The sequence below is a fragment of the Mercenaria mercenaria genome, unplaced genomic scaffold, assembly GCF_021730395.1.
Source record: "Mercenaria mercenaria strain notata unplaced genomic scaffold, MADL_Memer_1 contig_2775, whole genome shotgun sequence".
Taxonomy (NCBI): Eukaryota; Metazoa; Mollusca; class Bivalvia; order Venerida; family Veneridae; genus Mercenaria; species Mercenaria mercenaria.
In genome coordinates this window covers 34329-62069 of record NW_026460852.1, presented here as the reverse complement: position 1 = coordinate 62069, position 27741 = coordinate 34329, and the positions used below count along the sequence as shown (strand labels likewise).

General features: G+C 36.8%; 1 protein-coding gene and 1 long non-coding RNA gene across 3 annotated transcripts; one reads left to right on the top strand and one right to left on the bottom strand.

The window, feature by feature from the left end:
• Nucleotides 1-37: 37 nt before the first annotated feature.
• LOC128552401 (uncharacterized) lies at nucleotides 38-4281 on the bottom strand. Of its 2 annotated transcripts, none has more exons than XR_008369066.1 (3): nucleotides 3971-4281; nucleotides 1166-1288; nucleotides 38-450 (listed from the first exon to the last, which is right to left on the bottom strand). It is a non-coding gene; the product is annotated as an uncharacterized LOC128552401 (long non-coding RNA). The 2 variants fall into 2 exon arrangements; XR_008369067.1 differs by having other exon boundaries at nucleotides 1166-1285.
• Nucleotides 4282-10435: 6154 nt separating this feature from the next.
• LOC128552403 (uncharacterized) lies at nucleotides 10436-27203 on the top strand. Its single transcript, XM_053533417.1, has 4 exons — nucleotides 10436-10449; nucleotides 10674-10738; nucleotides 12734-12864; nucleotides 24962-27203. Exons 1-4 carry the CDS (start codon nucleotides 10436-10438, stop codon nucleotides 25301-25303), a joined length of 552 nt encoding a protein of 183 aa, XP_053389392.1. The 3' UTR covers nucleotides 25304-27203.
• Nucleotides 27204-27741: the final 538 nt, after the last annotated feature.

Here is a 27741-nt window from a genome sequence, read left to right as displayed (position 1 = left end):
TCAGACACATGAATTGTTTTCAGACATTCAGTTGATACAACTTTAAATATATGTCTGCCACTAGATCTAAGGATGTAACAGTCATCAGGTATTTTATATACTTTCACAACAGCAAAACTTTCTTTTCTTTGTTAACAAAAAAAAACTTGACTGAAACTACTTCACCTGAATGACAAACCACAAAATAACAAGTTCTTTTTTTCATTCGCTGATATGCCTGACTGGAGTACTTTTGTCCATTAATTTCAACATGAAAACACTTTTTTAAATTCAATGCAGAAGTTGAGTTTGTTGACTGCAGAAGACCTTCACAGCATTCATCTGGTGAGACTGGTAAGAGTCTTCCTGCAACTTTACAAGACACCATTATTTTTGCTGTTGTCCACTTGCTTCTACACTTAAGCATCCTGTTCAAAAAGTGTTTGCATTTGTAGCTAGACTCTACTGAACCTGAAACAGATTAGGATTAGACGATCAGTAAAACCAAATGATGCTCCCTAAAGCATGTGCTTGTCGCGATATTGTCACTAACCAGATTAACACAAGAAAGGGAGACAACTACATGTAGAATTATATTTCTTGAAAAGGCATTTCCAGTTCTCTGTGTTTGTACTCTCCTCCCAATAGAGCCTTACTGCAACCTAAATTTCATCTAGACAAATATTCTAATAAAGTTTCATGAAGATCAAATAAAAAATGCAAGCTCTATTGCATACACAAGGTTTTTTTTTATCATTTGATCTGTTGAACTAGTAAGCAGTCTTTTTACCTCAGATGATGCATATTAAAACTCCAACTAGATTTCATCAACACAATCACTCTGACTAAATTTCATAAAAAATCCAATGTAAAATATAGCCTTTATTGAATACACAATATTTCTCTAAGATTTCACCTGGTGACCTAGTTTTTGATCACAGATGATCCATATTTGAACTTGGCTTAGATTTCGTCTGACCAAGTTACACGAAGATTCAATGACAAATGCAGTCTATAGCTTGCACAAGGTTAAGTGTGGACAAAAGATAGACAGCTCAGGTAAACCAATAACAAAAAGCATTTATTTTACACATTTTCCTAAGTTTTTAGTGGTAAAACAGGCAGATTTCGGTATTTCAAGTGGATTTCAGTTCATTTTCAGTAATTACAACCGAATTAGACTTACTTCTGTTATGATTTGCCTGCATATGTGTCTCAAGTCGCTTCCTTGAAGACAGATTCCTGCTACAGATGAGACAGTCAAACTTTGAAGCTTTGCCTTTTATCTGCACATTGGCGGCCATAACTGCTGAAATACAAACATTCACTTCATTTTACATTTACACATGGAGAAAAGAATTTTAAACAAGTCACTGTGCATAATCTCCATATTGCCATCAATTCACATACTAATTTTCATTAACCAGGTAGCCCTTAATCTTCTTGAGTTATCAAAGGACCCATTTGTTAGAGCCATATTTTGACTATTTCCATTACCATAGCAACCACAAACATTCTGACCATGTTTCATAAAGATTGGAGTAAAAAATGCAACCTCTAGAGCGTAAACAAAGATTTGCTATGATTTGCCCCTGTGACCTAGTTTTTAACTGCACTTGAGATTTCATCAAGGCAAACATTCTGACCAAGTTTCATAAAGATTCACTCAAAAAATGCAACCTCTAGACTGTAAACAAGGCAAAATAGAGCAAATTTTATAAAATCAAGAGCATTAACTCTGGCCCTATTATAAGTCCAGTTGTGTTTATACAGGACTTACCTGTGTATTGTAGTGACATGTTCATATATAAATAAAAAAAACAGTGGTCAAGTTTGAAGCTTTCTTGTAATTTTGACAATAAATTTTTAAGGAAAGTACTACTCTTCTGTACACTGAACTGACATCCTGTCGACCTAAATATACACAGATATGAAACAGGCCGGTCCAATAACATTAACAAGAGTCTCGTTTTAATCTTTCGCTCGCGAGAACTACGCGAAATTTGAAATACCTGATACAGCGCCATTTCATTTTCCTCTGCTATGAATCCGGTTTATCATTGATAACAACATATTTATTTCAAAAAGTGAAAAAATGGATTAATTCTCATAAAATATGCAATACCCTATCGCATTTACATTTTTAAGAATGCTTATGTTGGATTTACCTCCAGATCTAATTAGATTCAGCGGACATAGCAAAAGGGGTCAGTCATAAACAGTCATATAAGGTAGGATTTAATATTTCATTAAACACTGTCATAATTTTGGCCAGTGTGCATTTTTTGAAAAGAAGACATATTTTATCATACAATGGAATAAGAATTGCATTCACGATGTTTATTGGACAAGAAATCGAGTTTTGCATATTGTTCGTATCACCCGTGATAAAGTTTTTCGGGAAACAAGATCTTGTTTCCGCCGTGAGCTCTACCGCGACTTCGCCTAAGTGGTGCATCTGTGTATATTTAGGTCTTTGTTTGAACTAATAACAAGTAAGAAATATATCTCCCAATTTTGTAATAGTTATGTATCAGGTGGCCCCAGTAGCTCAGTTGGTACAGTATTGACATGGTAAGCAAAGGGGGGTCTGAAGCTGAAGCTACACATTTTTCTCCTCAAAATGGTTTCATTGGTGGCCAGTTTTAAGGCATCGCCTACAGTGGCAGCCATTTGACTCAAAATTTTACATGCAAATTTTCATAAAAATAAAAGATGACTAAGTGGTAACTATAAAGTCAATAAATTTGTCATAATTATGTTTTAAATATCTATGTGAACATATGCAAGTAGAAGGATGTGCATTTCACTACCTGTATTATGCCTTTATTCGATATTTTTATGACAAAATTTTGCAATTTTATCTGCAGTCAAACTCAATATATATTCAATACATTTCAAAGATAATTACAGCCAATTGTAAAGCAGACCGTGAAGAATAAAGTCTTCAGAAATTATTTTGAAATTTTACCTGATTACTGAATTATACACAAAAATCCCAACACCATCAATTTATCCAATTTGTGTTATCTGTTCACACATAATTTACATGTATATAAACAGGTGATATTATAGGATTATGTATAGGTTTACCTGGCTACCTGTGGTCAGTAATGCATGTACAAACAACATTTTAAATTAAATTTACATGGGGTTGTCTTTTTGTGTCTAATGCAATAACCAGGAACAATTTCGACAAAAATCCGTAGGAGTTTGCAGTATACATATTGTACTATGAAATTAACTAAATTTTGTCTTTGTAATATTTTTTATATTGGAGTTCTACTGCACATAAAATTTCAATATTTTGGGGTAAATTTTCGGTCTAAACAAGACTCAAATATTTTACAAGCGGCATATGTACTATAAATCATCATATGCTTCTTATGTTGATGATAATTTGACCAGCTGTTAAGGCTTTAGTGCAATTTTCAAGAGAAAAATACTCGGCCTGAAAATATGAACTGATACCGAGTTGTGACTGTGGCGATGCCTTAAATTGAAGTACCCCTTGGAGCTCAACTGGGTGAAGCACTGGCTGGGGTATTCGAGGCGAACCAGGATTTGTTTCCACATTTTCCAATAAATTACAAATTGGAAATGTCACTTAAAAGTGGGGAGGAATGTAGTAGTTCTCTTGTCGGGTAGCCATGGTAATTGATTGAGTTGACACAGTAAGCCAAGGGTCCCAGGTTAGAATCCTGATCGAGGCTACATATTTTCCTCCTCAAAGCAGTTTGTTTATTTCCAGATCCTCACTTTACGACTTTGATTTTTGTTTGATAACTATGCTATTTCACAAATTAGCACTTACAAGAGCCGTTCGGCCGTTAAATTCTCATGTAAATTTTCGACTGGTTGAATAGTTTTTCGCCGAGCACTTTTCCTGGATGTTTTTTTCCTATCCGAAAATCAGTGCACTTGTCATGAAATGTTATTAATGCTAGATCGTTTAAGGGGAAATGGCGTAGCAATAATACAATTTTCTTACCAAATTGCTAGCTGAACACCAAAACTGTCACATAGACACTTACAGTCAACGTAAATTGGTGTTAAAGCTTAGTTGAAAGGCATGCCGATGTTGACTTCCGGATAGCTTTGGTCGCTCACATCCTCACAAAAACGAAATTCGTGCATTGCTGAAATATATCGCTGCTTCTGGTGTGCATATTATTATACTGAAAAATATATTTTTGAAAGCATTAACCAGTGAACATCAATAACATCTCGTCTCGGCTATTTAGAAAGACCGCGAATCATAATTTCTATGATGTAAGCGGCTGTTCCGGAAACGGCTGATTTTAAACGCGGCAGAAATTGCAGACGATTTAACGTATTTCTTAATCCAGTGGGAGGATCGCTTTATGTCCGTCATCGACATAAAGCACATCGTCAGACCAGTAAAGAACAAGTTTGCCTACAAGGAGGGAGAGATCATTAGGGCGCAGTTTGGCAAGAAAAACAGCTACGAAGCTGTCATCTGTGAAATACATCGTAAGTATAGATCTGTCAAAAAAGTTGGAAACACGTTTGTACAATGGATCTACAGGTGTATTTCTGTATGAAATTTGACGTGATAAATGCGCCCCGCCCCATCCCCAAGAAATATTCTGTTACTGCCCTTGCTGCCAGGGCTTTTTTCACAGAGGGGAAGGGGCCTAGGCCCTTGATTTTGGGGAAAATAGGCTACATGTTTTGGTAAAAGGAGAATAAAAATCTTGAGGTAAAGACCAATTTTGGGGAAAACTGCACAATTCTAAAGAAATTTTCTGAGGGGAAGGCACCTGTAAAGGCCCCTGCTATAGAAGGAAAAAAAGCCCTGGCTGCTATTTTACACATGTTGAATTACCAGGTTGGCTTGAGTACTGTAATTATCATGAATGTGCTTTAATTCCAGTATGACTGTTAATCCAAGTAAGTTTTCATTTTAAATTTCATATTTTAAAATATAAACGTTTGTAACCAAAGGAAATTTTCTTGTGTTTCGTCTGTGGATACACAAGTTCTTTAACTCTAGACTATATATATAGAGTCGGAGCTAGCTAAAATAATTCAGCTCAGAGATGTTTATATGTTGTTACGGATCTCTGAGCTGAAACGAACCGCGTATTGAAACCTAACCAGAAATCGTGCCAGAAGTCCGTCAAGCTATAATTTTATCAAATCAAATGGCAGAGACTCACCTTTTTATTTGATATATTCTTAATCCATTTTTCTTTTGATTTGGCGTAAAATGAACCAAGCAACACCAATTGAAAACAAATTATACCCAAAAGTTTCAAATGGGTACCACTGCCTGCAATATTTTGCTCACCATTGCAGTTGTCACGTGATCGAGGTACTCTTCATTTTGAAAATAAATCTAACCGTAAAGAATTATTATTTATGGAAATTCTGTGAATTTAAACCTTCTATGGTATAATTTTATGAACCTTGTGAAAAATTATTACATTTTTAAATCAATTAAATTCATTAGATATAAAAAATTTGTTCCTGAAATTCAAAAATAACCATGTGCTAAGAACTTCGCATGACGTCATCAGTTTCTCGCGAGAGTCAGTGCGCCGATGTTGCTGGTTAGGTAAACAAATGGGGTTACGCCATAACTTAATGGACGCGACCATCAGACTATAAAAATAGCGTCAGTTAAGTTATGGTAGCCAGAACTAAGTCGGAGCTAGAGTTACAGTCTAGCCACTGCCTTTTAATAAAACCACTGCACTGGTACACCAATTGCGAAAAAGACTTGATTTTTGTAGAGTATGCTGGACCAGGCAGTAATGTACCTCACGATCCATCTTTACTGAATGAAAAGCATGTGTGCTGTCAAAATGAACTGTGCCGTATTGTCTGTATACAGTGTAATTGTACAGACAGGAATTTACTATGTATTTATTTAACGAACAAGTGGAAAAAAACTAAGAATTAAGTCCAAATCCGGTTCAGGCAGCTGCATATGGTTGGACATCGCCACCAAAATTAATTCATTCAGCCGTGGTAAAAATATTTATGCTCCGGCATAAATACGATTTTAGCCGCCGCATAAATATTTAACCCCCGGCATAAATATGATTTAATCTGCGGTTAAATTATTTTAGCTCCGGTATTAAACTACCGAGCATAAAATATTTAATATTGAATGACATTGGCCGATAATTAATTTAGCCGCGGTGTAAATATTTAAGCTCCAGCATAAATGTGATTTGACCCGCGGTTAAAATATTTAGGTCCGGCAAAAACTGCAAAATATTCAGTGGCAAAGCAGTGTGTGAGCGTATTCGTCACTCCTGTGACAGAGCTCTAGTTTTATTTGTGACTGATTTATGCCCCTTTTTTAACGTAGAAGTTTTTATTTTCTGTGCGAGTTCATATCTCCAATACTATTGCAGATATTCGGTTGAAATTTCACATGTCTCCGTGTTAATACACAGTATCATACCATCAAGGCTCATAACTCTGTAAGGCATTTTCTAGAATTATCCCCCATTTTTGAACTCAGAAAATTTTAACATTTTGTATGTAAAGATTTTAGTTTTGACAAGTATTTGAGGAATTATTCTCTGTTTTCAACTTTTAAAATTAACATTGAAAGCTTATATTAAACTATCCAGCACTGAGAATAGTTGAGCGCACTGTCTTCGGACAGCTCTTGTTAAGGGTAGTTATACCCATGTGTGCGTATAAGAGCTGTAGCGAGTACTCTGGCATCCAAGAGTCTGTCTTGAAAAATGAGCACAAATATTGTTAACCACAGAGAATCAGATCGTTATATCACAATGGTTTTGAAGATTGCTTTTAAAATTACAAATGTAGTAAGTTTTCGATTAAACACATACACCACGGCCTGAAAAATATACATTCATTCTGTCGATTCTGTGTATGCATCAACAAGAAAAAGAGTAAACATTACCTTACGTAAAACTGGTATAGACACGTACATGGGCTTACTGAATTACCATTAGACTCTAGTTTGATATAGATTACAGTTTGAAATATTGTAATGTTTGTCAGTTTAAGTTGGGCTTATATTCATAAAAGTAACAGGTGAATCAAGGTTTGATTTGTGAATTGTAAGCATGGACTCGTAGGTCAGATCTGATCATCACATGCCTAGCAATCCACAGTCCTAGACTGCCCCTAGTATTTTGGAATACTAAGTTTACTAACCATCTTCATGTTGTAAGACTTAGTAATATTTTACCCCTACTGTACCCATGATGGTGATATTAAATGGGGTTGCCTAAATGGGGCTTGAAACAAACAAAAAAGTGAGAAAAGAGTAGTAATATGGGGTGATTTTCATCTAATGGTGATTTTCATTGAATAAGGGTTATTACTTGTCATATTTCAGTTACTATTGTTGAAGACAGTAAGGCTGGACATCTCATGAAGCCAAGACCAGAAAGTATTACCAGCATGGAAACTGACAGTGTTAAAAAAAAGGTATTATCTAGGTTTATATACAGGGTTTTGTTGTGTACTTCTGGATATGTACTACCCTGTCTGTACTGTATGTTCAATGTCTGAGCTAGATACATGGCAAAATTAAGTTTGTCAGACTATATATATAATACTGGTAGTTATTATGCTACACTTCAAAGAAGGTGTATGTATTGCTTTGCACATGTTGATTGTTAGACCAAATGGTCTCCGATAAAGAAAAACTAGAGAACGCTTGCACCTAGGTTCCTCAAACTTGGTAGGCAGGTTGCCGTTGGTCATGGCCCGTATTGTTTTTGAGGCCAAAGGTCAAGGTCACAGTGTTTGTCATGACTGGTAGATGTAGATGACCCCTATTGTTTTTGAGGTCGCCAGGTCAAGGTCACAGTGACTTGAACAATAAAACAGTTTCCAGTCAAAAACTGGAGAATGCTTTGGTCTAAGCATATCAAACTTGGTAGGCAGGTTGGTCATGATGTTAGATGAACCCTATAGTTGTTGAAGTCAACAGGTCAAAGTCTGAGGTCACCAGGTCAAAGTCACATTGACTGATCAGTTAATTGGTTTCTGGTTAACAACGGTGGGTGTTGAGGGATACTCTATGATCAGGGTTGCCACCTACCTTGAAAAATCAGGGAAATTTGTTTTTCAAGATCAGTGAATTGGTAGAGAATTTTGAAAATTGGTAAGTCAGTGAAAAATGAAAATTTCAGGAAAGGTGGGAGGGGGATGATTTTCCTGAATCAGATACAAAATCCGGTGACTGTTGCAGTCTCCAGGCAATATAAGTAAGTGTTGACTATATATGTAAATGTCTCTCGAACTTAGTAGACAGGTTGGTCATTACCAGTAGATGATCCCTATTGTTTTTGAGGTCACAAGGTCAAAAGTCAAGGTCACAGTGATTTTGAACAGTAAAACCGTTTTTGATCCACCAATAACCAGGGAAAGCTTGGTCCTAGGTTCCTTAAACGTGGTAGGCAGGTTGGTCATGACCAGTAGATGGGCCCTATTGTTTTTGAGATCACTAGGTCAAGGTCACTGACATTGAACGTTAAAACACTAAACGCTTGGGCCTAGGTCTCTAAAACTCTATAAGCAGGTTGGTCATGAGCAGATGAGGGGAGCATATGTTTATTAAACGTTTCTTGCTTTGCATTATTTTGGGAAGATTGCATTACAAATCTGTCTTATGAATGCTGGTGTGCAAGAAAAAGTATCTTTGTTCAGATCAGATTATAGTATTCATTACCTCAGGTATTAATACTTCTGTACAGGAGAAAATTTTGTATGTGTCCCCGGGATGAGTACATTAAGTATGTATACATGCATTGTACTGATTAAAGTTTTTCTTCTGTTTAGGGATTTTGACGAACTTCAAGATCAGGTTAGGCGCTTAAAGAAGAGGGTTCGGGAACTCGAAAGGTTCCAAGATTCTGCGAAATCCAGCAATAAAGCATCTAATCTGCCTGAAGGACCAATCCTGTCCAGCCATTCAGAAAGTCCTAGTAGCCCTTCACAGAAACCGTGTGAGGAGTATAATGGCTATACAGAACAACAATTGAAGGATATGATTTGTCACGAGGACAGCCTTTTTGAGTGCTGTAAAAAAACTTCTGGCTCTGTTTTCCACTGACTACATTACTAGCCATAGTGTAACTGGTAGGAGAGCAAACACCAACACAGAGCCCAAACCCAAATTTGATCCAAGATTGTATGCTTGCTTAAGCAAAGTGTTAAAAGAAAAGTTTCCTGGCACTAAAGACACAGAAATAACATTGAAGACAGCTGTTCAAAAGAAATGCAAAAAAGCTAATCAGTAAAATGAAGGTTTTATGGAATAAATTTTTGATTGTTTAATATTGTTACAAGTGTAGATTTTTAATCCTCAAAGCAGCCTTTATTATTAATGGTGAAGGTGCATTAAGCGTTATAAATACTTGTTCATCTGTGGGTATCAGAAATTACGGTATGTGTTTTGGTCAAGATGGATTGAAATTTTTTCAAAGGTTGAAAACCTAATTTTGGAGGCATTTTCTGCTGCAAAGCTCTGAAGCCTTTGTATTTAGTGCTCATATACAGTGATCAGTAGTTGTCTGTGTTCTAATAATTATATTCAAATAGCACGTCCATTAACCATGGTTGAACCAAGTTCATTAACCATACTCTCACCATGTTTATTCATGGTTAACCATGTTCATAGACCATGTCCTAATCATAGTTTGACCATGGTTCTCATTTAACCATGTTCATAGACCATATCTTAATCATGGTTGAACCGTGTTTATTCATGGTTAACCATGTTCTAATCATAGTTTAGTTTGACCATGGTTCTCATTTAACCATGTTCATAGACCATATCTTAATCGTGGTTGAACCATGGTCGGCAATTTGTTATTTTGTTAAACCATGATAAACGAAGGTCATACAACCATAGGTTGACCATGGTTGGCAATGGTCCATTTCGCAAGGGAGACTTTTGTGCTTTACCTAGCCTGTTTTTAGCTCACCTGAATTGCTCAGGTGAGTAATTGTGATCCCTCGATGTCTGTCTGTCTGTTGTCTGTCAACATTTAGCTTGTTAGTCGGGTTTGTCTGGTACATGCTCAGTAACAGCTTCAAGAGGCTTAAAGTTTCTTCGATAGTGCTTTAAAGGTACTTCAGATGGGACTTTATCCATGCTTCTTGATATACTTAAAAGATACTTCTTTACATGAAGCACATTTGAGGCACATAATGCTACTTATTTAAGATGGAACTTTAAATGTACTTTAGTGGGTGAGACTTCAGTTGTGCTTCCCTGAACGAAGCGTATTTGAGGCATAATTTCCATATTTTTTACAGCTGGGACTTCAGGTGTGCTTCATTAGAAGCTTCAAAAGATACTTCCCTGACGAAGCACATTTGATGCATAATTAGCATATTTTAGACGGGCCTTCAAGTGTACTTCTTCCTATTGATTGCTAATACATAGTTATTGCCGTCAAGCTGAAGTACATTTAAAGCGCCAACTTCAATGACGCTAACTTGGTACTCCAGAGGGGAGCTTTATTTATACTTCTTATATACATCAAATGTACTGATTTTGCGGGTGGGTATCCAGATGCAGAACTAAGGTATCATGACATTGTGACACTACTATGGGAATGCCAATCTTACTCTGTTCATCATCTCACATGATCCCTGAAAATATAATATATCAATATCCAGATTCATAAAATAAACAGCTTAAAAACTGTTGTCAAACTTCACAGGTTCTACAGAAACAATGATATATTGTCATGGTGGGACAACTACCTGGAGGATATAACACGAGAGGGTAATTATGGAATCTAAGAATTGTCACCAAATGATATAGTCTTTCTTTAAACATTTAGCAAATTTGTCCTCATTTTATTGGTTATGGCTCAATTTTCTACTCCTAAAGTGCACCTCCACCTTTGCCCAAGAACTTAAAACAAGAACTTAACAAGAGGACCATGATGGTCCTGAATCGCTCACCTCTTCCCACATGACCCAGTTTTGAGTATGACGTCGTTTTTTCTATTATTTGACATAGTGACCTAGTTTTTGAGCTCATGTGACCCAGTTTTGAACTTGACCTAGATATTATCCAGATAAAAATTCTGACTAATTTTCATGAAGATCCATTGAAAAATATCGTCTCTAGAGAGGTCACAAGGTTTTTCTAATATTTGACCTATTGACCTAGTTTTCAAAGGTACGTGACCCCGTTTTGAACTTTACCTAGATATCATCAAGGCAAACATTCTCACTAATTTTCATGAAAAATATGGCCTCTAGAGAGGTCACAAGGTTTTTCTATTTTTATACCTACTGGCCTAGTTTTTGACCGCACTTGACCCAGTTTGAAACTGACCTAGATATCATCAAGGTGAACATTCAGATCAATTTTCATGACGATCCATTGAAAAATATGGCCTCTAGAGAGGTCAAAAGATTTTAATAATTTTAGACCTACTGACCTAGTTTTTGACCGCAGTTGACCCAGTTTCAAACTTGACCTAGATATCATCAAGATGAACATTCAGACCAACTTTCATACAGATCCCATGAAAAGTATGGCCTCTAGAGAGGTCACAAGGTTTTTTTATTATTTGACCTACTGACCTAGTTTTTTAAGGCACGTGACCCAGTTTCAAACTTGACCTAGATATTATGAAGATGAACATTCTGACCAATTTTTATGGAGATCCATTTTCTATTTTTAGACCTACTGACCTAGTTTTTGACCGCACATGACCCTGTTTCGAACTTGACCTAGATATCATCAACATGAACATTCAGACCAATTTTCATACAGATCCCATGAAACAAAATTTGCATGAGTTTCAAACTTAAATTGTAGTCTCTAGAGTGTTTAAAAGATTTTCCTTTGATCTGGCCTAGTGACCTAGTTCTTGACCCCACATGAAACAGATTCAAACTTAACCTAGAATTGACTAAGACAAATATTTTGACCCAGTTCCATAAACAATGAGTCACACATGTGGCCACTAGTGTTCACAAGCTTTTCCTCTGATTTCCTCTGAATGACCTAGTTTTGAATCTAACATGATTTAGAGATCATCAAGACTATCATTCTGACAAGTTTCATATAGACTGGGTCACAAAATTAATGTGGTCTCTAGAGTGTTAACAAGCTTTTCCATTGATCAGACGTAGTTTTTGACCAGACATGACACAGATTCAAACTTTACTTAAAGATCATCAAGACTATCATTGACATTCAGACCCCGTTTCATAAAAATTGGGTCAAAAATGTAGTCTCTAGAGTGTTCACAAGCTTTTCCTTAGATCTGACCTAGCTTTTGACCCCACATGACCCAGTTTCAAACTTGACCTAGAAATCATCAAGACTAACATTCTGACCAAGTTTCTTAATAAAGATTTGGTTAAAAAATATGGCCTCTACTACATGTTCAGTATCTTTCCATTTGATCTGACCTGCTGACCTAGTTCTTGACCCAACATGACCTATTTTCGAACTTGACCTAGAAAATGTTTTGACCAAATTTCATAAAGAATGGGTCACAAATGTAGCCTCTAGGCAAATGTTCATGGATGACTGACAATGACCAGTCAGTCAGTCACAATAGCTTAAGTTTCCTTGAACACTTTTATGCCCTGATGAGCAAAAAATTACAACCACAAATATCATCTACGTACCGGTTTCACCCTGAGGAAGACTACTAAATAGTCGAAACGTTGGTTTTTTAATAAAATTAATGAAACCTGACCTGTCTTCTCTATGTGTTCCACTTACCTTATTCTTTGTATATATCTGTTTCAGAAGAATGCGACAGCAGTGAAAGGGCCATTCTAGAGGAGCTAGTGGCCAGCCACAACAGAGGCTCAACACAATCACAGCCAGAAAAAGAAATAGATTTGGACATCCCCGAAATAAATGACCCAATTGCTCCGGTAACTAGAGTTTTCAATGCAAATGATGAATGTACCCCCAACCACACCCACAGTGCACTGACACAGTACAGGTCAATTTGACACACACAATACTACATACTTTATTAGGACTGCATGTTATGTATTTAGGCCTAAAAAAAAATATGTTTGTTTCCTGTAACCCGACCGACCGTAAGTTTTTACCGCCGACCGCAATTTTTTTATGGGCTGAAATTCGAGATTCTGATCATATCTTTATTGATTATAGGGATTATTTAGTTGCACCCGACCTCGTCGCGCATAGTCACGAACGTTCCTGGTTCTGTCGACATGAAACAACATGGCGAAAAGCCTGTTTGTCGGTAGACTCGAGGTTCCGGGTTTTCACCCGCGAAAATCGAGGATTTCTTTGATGCATATCGAGTTCAAAAGTTCTGCCCCTAGTCAATCAAAATCTCGGTGAATTTCAATACTGTTCGCCGCCACAAGCGGAAGTATGGCAGTGGGCGGAGCGTCATATACTAATTAGCTACTGACAGATGTCAATCACGCCACGCGCCGACTGACACGTGGTTATCTCGCGGTTTGTATTTAGTACTTCATTATGAAAGGTGTTTATTGATCAAGGTGTAAACGTTAATTGATGAACAATTCGTAGAAGAGCAGTCTATTATCATGTTTGTACCACTTGTTCAGGGGTCACGCTGTCGGTTGCACTTGAGCCATTTGCGACAAAAGATTAATTGTGGCCCCGAAAATCTCTAATTGGCAAAAACGGCCCGAAGCTATGTCTGTCCGCAAAACTATGAACTTTGCCTGTTACACAATGTTTACTGAACATAAGGAATCACTGTAGAAAAAAACTTGTATGAACAACATCTGTTATTGAAAGGCGGGAGCAAATTTTCAACAATATTTTATTTGATTAGTAATTTAATTTATACAGGCCTCGACCTTAGCGGTGGACCGTTGGACCGACGCCACCAAAATCGGCAGGTCCACTATCAAAAGTTGGGTAGATCGACTGTCAACCAATTTTCAGTCACGGTCTGCAAATAAAATAAATAGATACAGGAAATCAAATATACATCTACTAAACCTAATCTGACGGGGCTCATCAGTCACTCTCTGAAACACACGTCTTAGTAACTAATATTTACATTTCACAACCCTAGATATCGGTTATTTTTTCTTCTTCAATAATTCAATTAACAATTTAATGTCATGAAGAACCCATCATTACGGAAACATTTATTTTATAAAAGATATGAGCCGCGCCATGAGAAAACCAACATAGTACGTTTGCTGTCTGGTCAGGATCTATGCTGAGAATAGAGGAACTATTAGCGAACCGCATGGATCATGACCTGACTGCGCCGATGCGCAGGCTGGTCTGGATCCATGCTGGTGGCAAATTCATCAGTCAATCAAAAAAAAACAACAAAAAACACACGTCCTAGTAACAAATATTTACAAGCCTAGATATCTGAAAATTCATACTGAAAAATATAAATATTTCCCTCCGACTTAATGTGTCATTAAAAAAAACAATATTCACCAAATCTCATTCGAAAACATTTATTTCACAAATGATATATATGTAATGATTGGAATTTACGTGGAATGGCTTTCGGAAACACCAACAGTTAAAGGCACGAGTATTATTCAGTTGTAATAAAATCTCAATACAGCAGGAAAAAAACTCATGTATTTTTAAGTATAAATTTTATTCTACTAACATGACTAATAATACTAATATTAATACGTTATATAAAACAAATAGACGGACGGACAAACATTCAGACAGGCAATAAAACGACAACTTCCGACTTGGCAAATAGATCTGCAAAAATAACGATTAACACTTTTGCATACCTTTGATGTTATTGTCATATATACCGTTATAATCCTATAAATATATTGTGTACAATGAAACCAATACTTGAGTTACCCTTCCGAAAGTTAAGATTGAGTGGGATTTATGAATATGACATTCGACTTCCACTCACACTCCCGCAAGGTCTACTCGAGGCCTACTTGAGTGATACTTACCCAAGTTTGAGTCAAGTGTGAGTTTGAGTGGCGACTATGAATATGGCCCAAAGTCAGGATAGCACGAATGGACTACTCCACCGATCGGGTGAGTGGTTTTTACATGGTAACTTTACCAAATTGAGTAATTACATCAGGCAAAATTACCTGGATGACTGGAATTTACCCGCGAATCGTAAAAATATCAAAACGTCATGCTGGTAATTTTCCATTCCACAAGCACGTGCGCCCTACGTAATACTTAATTTACATCGCAGTTACTTTTGACACAAAAAACGCGCGTAGTGCATTCATTTTTTAATATATTCGCTTCAGATATTCAACACCGCTTAAGAACTAATACAGTTTGAATTCTATAACAATTTTAATAAGATATCGACAGGAATGTAGGCAAAATTCTTTTAAAACGATCAAATTTTCATATAATGTTTTGTAAAATTTCAAACAGCGCGATCTTGATTATTTATTTCCTTTTTAAAGTAAATAAACGGTACATACTATGGTAATAAAATTCAGACTTTTGACCAGAAAGTACAAAAAACATAATTAAAAAATCTTAAATAATGAAAAAGCGGCAGCAATTTAAATACATGGAGTAAAACGATTTTTTTGGCAAACAGATTTCTGTTAGCACGGCAGAATAGGTTACGTGACCTCATGAACGTAAATAGAAATGTGGTTTTAAAATGAGGCAGTATGTTGTCGTTGCGATTTTTAATAAGTTTTAAATGAGTCTTCGTACATATATTTTTTAGTTTATACATAATTTATTTTTTAGGTCGATTGTGAAGGAAGTTCTACAACTTATATTAATCACTCTCGACACCTCATTCCTGATGGAATCCATCGCCACGAGGGTATGAGAGAAGAGGCCAGTTTCTGCCCTTTTAATGCTGAGCGCCAAGCAAGGGAGCCACTGGTACCATTTTTTACGTCTTTGGTATGACGCGGCCGGGGATCGAACCCACGACCTCCCGCACTCGAAGCGGACGCTCTACCGCTAGGCTATCGAGTCGGCATATATTTTTTGACGCAACACTTTGTTAGATATTCTTCTCAAACAATAATGTAAATTTCTTGAGGGCAAATAGGTCAGTATCGTTCACGATCTGACACATTTACATGTCAGTTTATTCGGGATATTGCACATTCGCTTTTAAAAAATTAAAGAAAAAACTTTTTTACTGATTTCTTCTCAACAATTAAAGGAATCGAGAAAGTACGATCAGACAGTGATGTGTCACATGGCGCGAAAACATGACGTATTGCAATGACAATCTCGTGGAAACTATACCGCTTTGATCTCCACTGCAGATGCCACAATAACCGACACACTTCTTTTAGCTCTTTGAGGGGGTGTTAATTGATGATGAAAACGAGGTCAATTACTTAGTTTATCATCAGAATGATTACCGATAATTGTTGATGTTTTTTTTTTTTTCACTTTCAACACTGGTGCTGACTGTGTCCATATTTTGGGACACTTTTCAAAATAATTATTTTTCGGGATAACAGATTGCTACAGTCTTCCATTTTTAATTATTTAGAAATAAGTCCTGTTTCTTTGAGTCATATGAAGTTATGACGTCTACAGCATCACAATTTATGAGATAGAATTGGAGGTCCACTAAAGTCTGAGCAGGTCTACTAGCTTTTAGCAGTTGGTGAACCTGCTGGCAACTGCTGAAGAAAGTTAAGGTTGAGACCTGATTAGGCAGTTAATTGGCGATAATAAGGTTACTAAACACTGAAATGTTCTGACACCTACTAAAAAAAAAATTAAAAAAAAAAAAAAAATACCCTACCTACCGACCCCCATTTTTTTCAGCATGTTACAGGAAACAAACATATTTTTTTTTTATGCCTTAGCAAATTACTGCGAAGAAAGATGGTATCTCTAACAAAAATTGTGAAGAGAATATGGTACTGGTTTAAACTGATAGATGAATGTGTATTGTTCTGCCTTCAATAGGTGTTCAGTTGCGTATTTCAATAGACCTTCAATAGACTGACCCTTAAATTCAATAGGGGTCATCTACTCTGCATGTTCAATCATCCTATGAAGTTTCAACATTTTGGGTCAAGTGGTTCTCAATGTTCAGGCCCCTGTGACCTTGACCTTTAACAGAGTGACCCCAATAACAATAGGGGTCATTTACTCTGCATGAACAATCATCCTATGAAGTTTCAACATTCTGGGTAGAGAGGTTTTCAAGTTATTGATTGGAAATGGTTTTCCATGTTCAGGCCCCTGTGGCCTTGACCTTTAACAGAGTGACCCTAAAATCGTTAGGGGTCATCTACTCTGCATGACCAATCATACTATGAAGTTTCATCATTCTGGGTCAAGTGGTTCTCAAGTTACTGACCGGAAATGGTTTTCAATGTTCAGGCCCCTGTGACCTTGACCTTTCACAGAGTGACCCCAAAATCGTTAGGGGTCATCTACTTTGCATGACCAATCATCCTATTAAGTTTCAACATTCTGGGTCAAGTGGTTCTCAAGTTACTGACCGGAAATGGTTTTCAATGGTTAGGCCCCTGTGACCTTGACCTTTAATGGAGTGACCCCAAAATCGATAGGGGTCATCTACTTTGCATGTACAATCATCCTATGAAGTTTCAACATTCTGGGTCAAGTGGTTCTCTAGTTATTGATCGGAAATGGTTTTCCATGTTCAGGCCCCTGTGACCTTGACCTTTGATGGAGTGACCCCAAAATCAATAGGGGTCATCTACTCTTTATGACCAATCATCCTATGAAGTTTCAACATTCTGGGTCAAGTGGTTCTTTAGCTATTGATCGGAAATGGTTTTCAATGTTCAGGCCCCTGTGACCTTGACCTTTGACGGAGTGACCCCAAAATCAATAGGGGTCATCTACTCTTCATGACAAATCATCCTATGAAGTTTCAACATTCTGGGTCAAGTGGTTCTAGTTATTGATCGGAAATGGTTTTCAATGTTCAGGCCCCTGTGACCTTGACCTTTGACGGAGTGACCCCAAAAACAATAGGGGTCGCCTACTCCAGCAGCCCTACAACCCTATGAAGTTTGAAGGTTCTAGGTCAAATGGTTCTCCAGTTATTGCTCGGAAATGAAGTGTGACGTACGTACGGACGGACAGGGCAAAAACAACATGTCTCCTGGGGGAGACATAATTTTATTTCGGAATACAAAACTATGCATGGGGTGCAAATTTGAAGCCTGTACCTTAAAAATGTGAAAGTAGGTCACTAGGTCAATGTGAAGGTCCAAGTTCTTTTCAGTACACAAAACTATGCCTGTGGTCCAAATTTGAAGGCTGTAGCTTGAGAAATGTGAAAGTAGGTCACTAGGTCAAAATCAATGTCAAATTTCATTTTGAAACACGATACTATGCATATGGTCCAGATTTGATGCCTGTATCTTCAAAAATGTGAAAGTAGGTCACTAGGTCAAAATCAAGGTCAAAGTTTTTTCTAGTGCCCAAAACTATGCATGTGGTCCAAATTTGAAGGCTGTCACTACAGAAATGTGAAAGTAGGTCACTAGGTCAAAAGCAAGGTCAACTCATGTCAAGGTTCATCTTGCCACTCAAAAATATACATGTGGTCCAAATTTGGATGTTGCAGTTACTGACAAGAACATTTCAAAAGCTTTTCCCTATATAAGTCTATATAAACCATGTGACCCCTGGGGCGGGGCTATATTTAACCCTAGGGGGATAATTTGGTAGAGAACCACTAGATGATGCTACATTACAAGTATCAAAGCCTTCGGCTTTGTGGTTTGGACAAGCAGATTTTCAAAGTTGTTCCCTATACAAGTCTATGTAAACCATATGACCCCCCAGGGTGGGTCGGGGGGGCATATTTGACCCTAGGGATATAATTTGAACAATCTTAGTTGAAGATCACTAGATGATGTCACATACAAAATATCAAAGCCCTAGGCCCTATGGTTTTGGACAAGAGGTTATTCAAAGTTTTTCCCTATATAAGTTTATATAAACCATGTGACCCCCAGGGCGGGGCCAAATTTGACCCCAGAGAAATAATTTGAATCATTTTGGTAGAGGACCACTAGATGATGCTTCATACCAAATATCAAAGCTCTAGGCTCTGTGGTTTTGGACAAGGTTTTCAAAGTTTTTCCCTATATAAATCTATGTAAATTATAGAAATAAACAAAGGGCCATAACTCACTCATAAATTGTTGAACCAGTCTGATCTTCAGGGGGACACAACTAGGGTACCAATACATCATTCTGACAAAGTTTGGTCAATATCCCCCCAGTAGTTTCCGAGGAGATGTGATAACGAGAAATTGTTAACGGACAGACGCACGCAGAGTGATTTTAATAGCTCTGTCGATGATGGTGGGCTAAAAAATGGCTGAAACACACAAACACACTGGCCATAGCTTTATCAGATCAAGTGGTTCCAACGTTGTTTGAGCGGTGAGTTTTACGCTGATCAGATGGAGAAATATGGCCGATACTACAAATTTCCGGAATTGTAAGTATGAGTTAAAGGAATTTCTACCCGTTAGATAACGAATCAAATGAAACCGATGGGTGCACCTGGAGCGCAAATGTGTCTATATTTTAGCACATGTGTCTATTTAGCTGAGATTTGTGCCGTTTATTCAAACACTTCTGTACAGTCCGGCGGGGGAAGGAGATTTTTGACAGTTTTTGACAATATCGCCTCAAATATAGTGTTTATCGGGAGCAAGTAACTGTTAAAACACTTTTTATGTAAAGGGCTACCTCTTAAAACAAAGCGTGTGTATTTTCATAGAATTTTTCAGGGTTGTTTCTGAACAATTGGCCGAAAACCTAATGCAACGCCGTTTCGAGTGGGTCGCTATGCAACGCAATCAAGTGGATACTGTTCTGTGTCTTATTTGCAAAGTCTTATCCGTCTTAAAAACAGTCATTAAAGCCTAACAATGAATAAATTTAGTGAGTTTTATATCATTATAATGATCCCGCCATTTCTAATATCTTGTACTAAATATATATAATACATTTTTATGCTCGCTTAACATTTAACATATTTTTGCGGACATTGTCAAAAAATCAACACAAAAACATAAAGCAAGGGTGAACATCGAACAATATCATTAAGAAAATGATAGTAATAGTTTGTAAAAACAAGAACCAGTTCGAGGACATTTATCTCCTCCACGAATGGTATACTGAACAGCATGCCAAAAGCGGGTTGACTCTTTATGAGGATTGTTCAAATATGAATGCATCTGAGCACATAAAAATGTATCCTTGATAGATTTCAATGACAATTTTATTTGGTCCCCTCAAAGTATTCACCTCCAACAGATTTGCAAAATTTCAGTCTTCTAATCCAATCCCTGAAGCCTTTCTCGTAGTATTTTCTAGGTATACTATGAAGACACTGGAATATTGCAGAACCGAGGTGTTTGCGCTGCACAAAGTTTCGACCAGAAAGGTATTCTTGTGCCTTAGGAACAAAAGAAGCCACACGGGGCAAGGTCAGGCGAATAAGGAGGGTGATGAAGGGAGAACAACAACCTTTTCCTGCTTCAGAAAGTCTTGTACAATAGACGCCTTGTGCGATGACGCATTTTCATGTAGCAATCTGACATTGGCCAAACCAGTTGCGGGTCTTCGAGTTTTGAAATATTTCTTCAGTTTTCGGAAAACTTTAGTCTTGTTAAACTTCGAATTTACGCATATGCCTTTAGGAACAGCAACCTGAATGGCAGGACCCAGAGTTGTGAAGTATATGGCATACATTACCTTCTTGACACTCATGGTCCGCTTTGCAATGCATGGTCTTTTGCCAGACTTTGTTGCCCATATTTTTTGTTCTGGATCTTTCGTTTGGGCTCGAAAAAGTAAATTCATGTCTCGTCACCAGTGACGACATTTGCGAAAGATCGTGCATTGTAATTTGGAAACTATTTAAGCAACAAGTTTGCGCATTGCACGCGTGCCTTTTTTCTGCTCATTTGTCAACAGAAGGGGAATCTTCCTCATTTTTAAATTACGTTTCAGAATTGTATGAGCTGCTCTTATGAGATGCCAATCATACTAGCTATTTGCCTAGCGGAGTATCTTGCATCAGTAGCAACTATTTCTTTCACTCTAGCAACCATCTTGGCAAACGTTGCTGTTTTCGGCCGACGGCCATGTGGTTCATCTTCTGTTGAAACCAACCCACATTTGAATTTCTTAAACCAACGAATAACTGTCGAAAAGATATTTCATTATGCCCATAAACAGAACATATATCATCAAAAATGTCTTTACACACTATGCCAAGAGTACAACGATTCTTAATATAGGACCGTATTTCAACGGCGTACGCTGACCTCCTTCCAACCATTTTTGTATTAGTATATACGAGTAGGCAATGTTAGCGAGGGATAGACACAGCTAAAGTGAACGGAATTTAATGGGTGTGGTATCAATGTATAAATGTACAAATGAATACAGACACCAATGAAAGAAAAATAAACGGACTAGCAATACTAAGAGAGACGTGTTACAGTTGTACTATTTAACTGTCTCCAACAAAACTTTTGTTTCATTGGTGTCTGAATTTCATTTGTATTTTCATTTTTAAACGGCGGCCATAGAGTTTTATTACATCGTTTCTGTTTTATGGAGGACAAATAAAATCTTGCCTTTTCCCTGGCCAATTTTAACGGTCTCTGTGATTTATCTCTCTGAAAATAAATGAACGTTTCACCAGGAATATGAATGAAAATATATACAAACAACTGATCAATACTTTTATCATGGACCAAACTTTATTTATTTTGTATGAACAGCTTAAATGCACAACAAATCAGTAATGAAATCACAATGTATTGGTTGTAAGGGATTAAAAGTAACCAACTGTAACTATACTGATTTAAAGAGTCAACCCGATTTCGGCATGCTGTTCAGTACCATTCGTGGAGGAGAAAAATATCCGTGAACTGGTTCTTGTTTTAACGAACTAATACTATTATTTACTTAATGATATTGTTCGATGTTCATCCTTGCTTTATGTTTATAAATGTGTTGATGTTTTTTTGACAATGTCCGCAAAAATATGTGAAATGTTAAGTGAGCATAAAAATGTAAAAGTACAATATATTAGAAATGGCGGGATCATTATGATGATATGAAACTCTCCAAATTAATTTATTCATTGTGAGGCTTTGAAAATAATGACTGTTTTTAAGACGAATAAGACTTCGCAAGTAAGACACAGAACAGTATCCACTTGACTGCGTTGCATAGCGACCCACTCGAAACGGCGTTGCATTAGGTTTTCGGCCAATTGTTCAGAAACAACCCTGAAAAATTCTATGAAAATACACACGCTTTGTTTTAAGAGGTAGCCCTTTACATAAAAAGTGTTTTAACAGTTACTTGCTCCCGAAAAACACTATATTTGAGGCGATATTGTCAAAAACTGTCAAAAATCTCCTTCCCCCGCCGGACTGTACAGAAGTGTTTGAATAAACGGCACAAATCTCAGCTAAATAGACACATGTGCTAAAATATAGACACATTTGCGCTCCAGGTGCACCCATCGGTTTCATTTGATTCGTTATCTAACGGGTAGAAATTCCTTTAACTCATACTTACAATTCCGGAAATTTGTAGTATCGGCCATATTTCTCCATCTGATCGGCGTAAAATTCACCGCTCAAACAACGTTGGAACCACTTGATCTGATAAAGCTATGGCCAGTGTGACAAATGATGTTAATTTGTGCATTCTGTAAATAAACAAATTAATTTCAAGCTGTGGTTTTGGAAATAAATGTAATTTTATCAATTTTCTTACAATTTACAGATAATCCGTAAATATACCACTTTCCTAGACCTGAATACTGTGCCTTGGAATTCAACCTTTGAAGTTCTAGTGTAATACTCATGTGACAGCCAGGCTAGCTAAAACTATTTAGCATGCTGTTACTATACTTAATTTCTCCTGTACATTTCATGCTTTAAACTCTTATGCACTGACGCGCACCTGCATAAAATACTCGCAAGGGTGTCATGCAGTATTTATAGATAGATGGGATCTCTGCTAGCCCTCTACAGATGGTAAGTTTTTGTTGTACAACACTAATTATCTCAAAGATGTACAATTTTGAAATTGTACATTTTTCACATACAGACAATATTCCATTCTCATAAAAATCACAGAGATTTACCTAGTAAACATAGTGCATCAGGTACTGAAAAAAAATGTAACTATTAATAATAAAAATAATATTCACCTTTTTATGTTCCATAAATTTGATTACCTATGACACAAATGAGTCAGGCCATGAGAAAACCAACATAGTGGCTTTGCTACGAGCATGGATGCAGACCAGCCTGTGCATCCGTGCAGTCTGGTCATGATCAATGATGTTTGCTTTACAATTAGAGAAACCGTTAGGAAACAGCATGGACCAGACTCGGAAACGCACTATGTTGGTTTTCTCATGGCGCGGCTCAAATCACTTAACTTATTTGTTAATATTTGGCTGTACATCTTGAATTTAATTGGTGTTGTACAACAAAAACTTACCGTCTGTAGAGGGCTTTAATACTGACGCGACCATCAGAAAATAAAAATATCATATCCAGAACTACCTCCAGGCCAAAAATTGTTTTGTGAACACGGGGCCTGGTTATTGTTCACAGTTAGAAGATGAAGTCTCAACATAGATTCTTGTAAATATTCTACTTCTTTGGAAAAATAATATATCATTACTGCGGCCCGAAAGTACAGTCAATAGATCTACTACTTACCCACGAATCTAGTTTGCAAACACACGGCATGCACGCACTGTTCATCCTGCAATTAGAACAAATTTTCGGGGTTTACACTTTGCAGCAAATAATTACATCGTACGTCAGGGAATTATGAGGCGTAAAGTGGGGGAATCAGTACTTTGACAAGCGTGTTATGTTATACATACATGCTGACAGTGGTTATGTGGTAAATTATATATTGGCGCTTTTGTATTTGGTTTCTTGCACGTTATTGATGCTGAAATATTTGAATATACTGCAGTAAGGGGTAAAAAACAAAACAAAAACAAAAAACAACATAAACAGTAAGGACTGAGAGTTATTCTATTGTGACTATGTACACATAAACCTCTCTAGTTTAATATTTCATCCCTGGACAAACTGTATTCTTTTGCATTTCCAAAATGGGAACTATACATGCATTGCTTCAACAGAAAAAAGAGAATTTTAAAGAATCTAGACACAATCATATGTCTTTATAGTGTAACCATTTTATACAATAAAAATCGAAGTTTTTTGAACAAAAAACTTTTTATGTGGTCCAAATTTGAAGCCTGTAACTTAAAAAATGTGAAAGTAAGTCAATAGGTCAATGTCAAGGTCAAAGTTTATTTCTGTACACAAACCTATGCATGTTGTCCAAATTTGAAGGCTGGAGATACAGAAAAGGATAAAGTAAATTTATTACTGTGTGTAATAACATTTTAACATAAAACTGATTGGTGCCCATCCCACTGACCCCCTCCCTCACTACAGGGATTTGTTAATGTCAAAATCTGACTTAAGTACTTGATCTTCTAAACGAAGATCTGAGAATGACCCATTCAAATTCACTTTCTGTATATTTTGGATTTCCAGTATTGCTACTGGGCTCGAACTGGACACAGCAAGTGCCCTAGCAACTGAGCTAAGTGGCTATCTGACACTTTACTTCATAAGGATTCAGACTGTAAATATGAAAATCCCAAGCTAAATATAGAATTTTTGATTTTGGAAAACTTTGTAACTAACCCTTGTTGTCAGAACGAGGCTAACAATAGCAGGTCTTAAGATCCAAAGCCTAACAGGAGATGTACTTTAGTCAGATTAACATGAGAACAAGTTAAAATGTGCAGAAAGTAAAATTATGGAAATATATATTCCTTCAATTTCAAAAAAAATCCATGAAATGCACATTTTCAGCTTGATATTGTAATACCGGTTATGATTCTAGCAGTTCCATACTACAATATTCAACATAATTTTTATTACACTGTTTGGGATGATGTATCTAAATCTGTATTATCAATTTCAGATAATCATTGGGAAACCAACAATGTCCAGAAGTAACACAGGAAAAGAACTGCAAGAAGGTGACATGGTGTTGTTGGATAGCCTCAGATTCACTGAGCAGTGGCCGCAGGTAGCACAAGTGGTGCATCTAGAAGAAGACGTGGCAACTGTTCAGTGGTTCTGGGGTAATAAGACAACACCATGGACCCCTGCTACAAAGAATAAGACAGGGCAGCGGGGCAGAAGAGAACCTTATTTACTTGTGTTCAAAAAAGAGTTAATATGGCACTATGGTTTTAATCTCACCCCTTCTGGCATGTTACCAAAGAGTGTTCGGGATAAAGTCGACCACTATTTTGACTAATGGGATCATAAAATTAATTTTCATGTTCAGTTGAATAGGATTTTCAATTTCTACTTTCACACTATGTACCCAGATAATCTTAACTCTGTTCAGCGACCCTAACTCAGTGGCAACAAGGCGTCTGTAAAGCCAGTACAACTTTGTTTTCTGTGTAATTACGATGTAAATCTACTAGGCAATGCTACATGTCAAATATCTAAGATCTAAGCCTTTTGGTTTATTTTTAGAAATTTATTTGAAGATTTTCCTATGTAAAATCAAGTGACCCCTGGGGCGGGGTCAATTTTGACCCCGGGGGTCATGATTTGAACAAATTTTGTAGAGGTCTACTAGGCAATGCTACACGTGAAATATCTAAGCTCTAGGCCTTCTGGTTTATTTTTAGAAAAAATTTGAAGATTTTCTTATGTAAAATCAAATGACCCCTGGGGCGGGGTCAATTTTGACCCCGGGGTCATGATTTGAACAATTTTAGTAGAGGTCCACTATGCAATGCTACATGTCAAATATCTAAGCTCTAGGGCTTCTGGTTTTTGAGAAGAAGATTTTTTAAGATTTTTCTATGTAAAATCAAGTGACCCCTGGGGCGGGGTCAATTTTGACCACGGGGTCATGATTTGAACAAAATTGGTAGAGGTCCACCAGGCAATGCTTCACACCAAATATTTAAGCTCTAGGGCTTCTGGTTTTTGAAAAGAAGATTTTTCCTTTCGGTTGCCATGCCAACCAGAGTTCTGCATGGATTTCAATTCTTTGAACAATTTTTGTAGAGCTTCACCCAAGGAACATTCCTGTGAAGTCTGGATGAAATCTGCCTAGCGGTTTATGAGGAGATGTCGTTTGAAGTAAAATTTACGGACGCCGGACGGTGACCCATCCTAATAGCTCACCCTGAGCCTTTGGCTCTGGTGAGCTAAAAATACTTATATGCTTTTGATGCCTATACTATTTTATTGTTTGAAAGCAAAAAAAATACTGCTTTATAGGTCCATTTAGTCCATTTACACTATGTTGTTAACCCACTACATGTTAACACAATACATGTTCAAATGTACTGACAGTGAGAAAAGGGATAAACACCTAACTTCAAGTTGATAAAAACCAAACTCAGTTTACATGAGGAATGGATAAAAACCTAAATTACACGAATCAAGGGAAGGATAAACACCTTATTGACTAGTATTCTATAGAAATGAATAAGTTAACATGTACATGGCCTGATTACTGTAAACATTACTTCACTGTTTAAGCAGGGGCGGCAAAATCTGATTTTGATTTGCTTGTCTGTTTTTGTCATTTGCTATTTTTTACTTGTCCATATGATAGTTACATAGTAAATTCTGGTCAAATTTCACTTGTCCATACAAAAAAGCTGTGGGACAACCTGGGCAATACGGACAATTGAATTTGCTGCCCCTGTTAACAGTCAGGGGTGTAACTGTTTTAAGTTATGTAACCTATTTCAGTTACTTTTTCCAGCATTTTATAACCTGTATGAGTTATAAAATATAGATAACCCAGGTAAGTTATTCAAAAAAAGCCTTTTTGCTGTTCTCACAAATTGACCTTTAAATTGTAATTAGTAGCAAACTGTGGTTAATCAAATTCTCTTTTAGTCTGATCATGGCCTGATGAGCTCAATGGGATGTTAAGAGTTTTATAGCTTTAAAACCGTCTGCGTAAGACTTTATCAGCCTTGCGTAAAAAAATTTACTGCATAGCTGGAAAGATAAAAGACCAAGGATTCAGGAAATGATTGCATTAGTCACATTCAAAATAAGGATTTGGCACAGGAGGGCTTTGTAATATTTTATGATAACTGAAACAAGTTATGAAAGTAAACACAATAACTCAAATGGGTTATAAAATGTGATAACTTGAAACAGTTACACCCCTGACTGGTTAAGCCGTTCTATTTTTGAAGTTTGAGCGGTATTGTTTTCAAACTTTTGTCAATAATACAAGATGTTATATGTATGCCCACTCCATAGAGGATATTTGTTTGCTTTAGTGTAAGAACGACATATATTTCACCAAGTGAACACTATAATGCAAAATGTAAATTATGGTGTTCATGAGTGAAATACGTTTCGATCTTACACTAAAACAAACAAAATTTCTATTTATTTCATTGTTTTTTAATGGTTTTAACAAAATCATACTCAGTTTGTCGGAATGTCCGCGCAACGTCATGTGCATTGCACCACGACGTCATAATGTTGTGACATAACGATATCTTTGTTGACAAGAGGACCATGATGGTCCTGAATCGCTCACCTTCTCCATATGACCCAATTTTCATGAAGATCCATTGAAAAATATGGCTTCTAGAGAGGTCACAAGGTTTTTCTATTATTGATCTAATAACCTAGTTTTTAAAGGCACATGACCCAGTTTAGAACTTGACCTAGATATTATCAAGGTGAACATTCTCACCA

What these genes read in the sequence shown, in the direction of transcription:
- LOC128552403 (XM_053533417.1), top strand. An exon ending in GGAGGATATAACACGAGAGG is followed by an intron (nt 10,739 to 12,733) that starts GTAATTATGGAA and finishes TATCTGTTTCAG; the next exon opens with AAGAATGCGACAGCAGTGAA. An exon ending in TAAATGACCCAATTGCTCCG is followed by an intron (nt 12,865 to 24,961) that starts GTAACTAGAGTT and finishes TATCAATTTCAG; the next exon opens with ATAATCATTGGGAAACCAAC.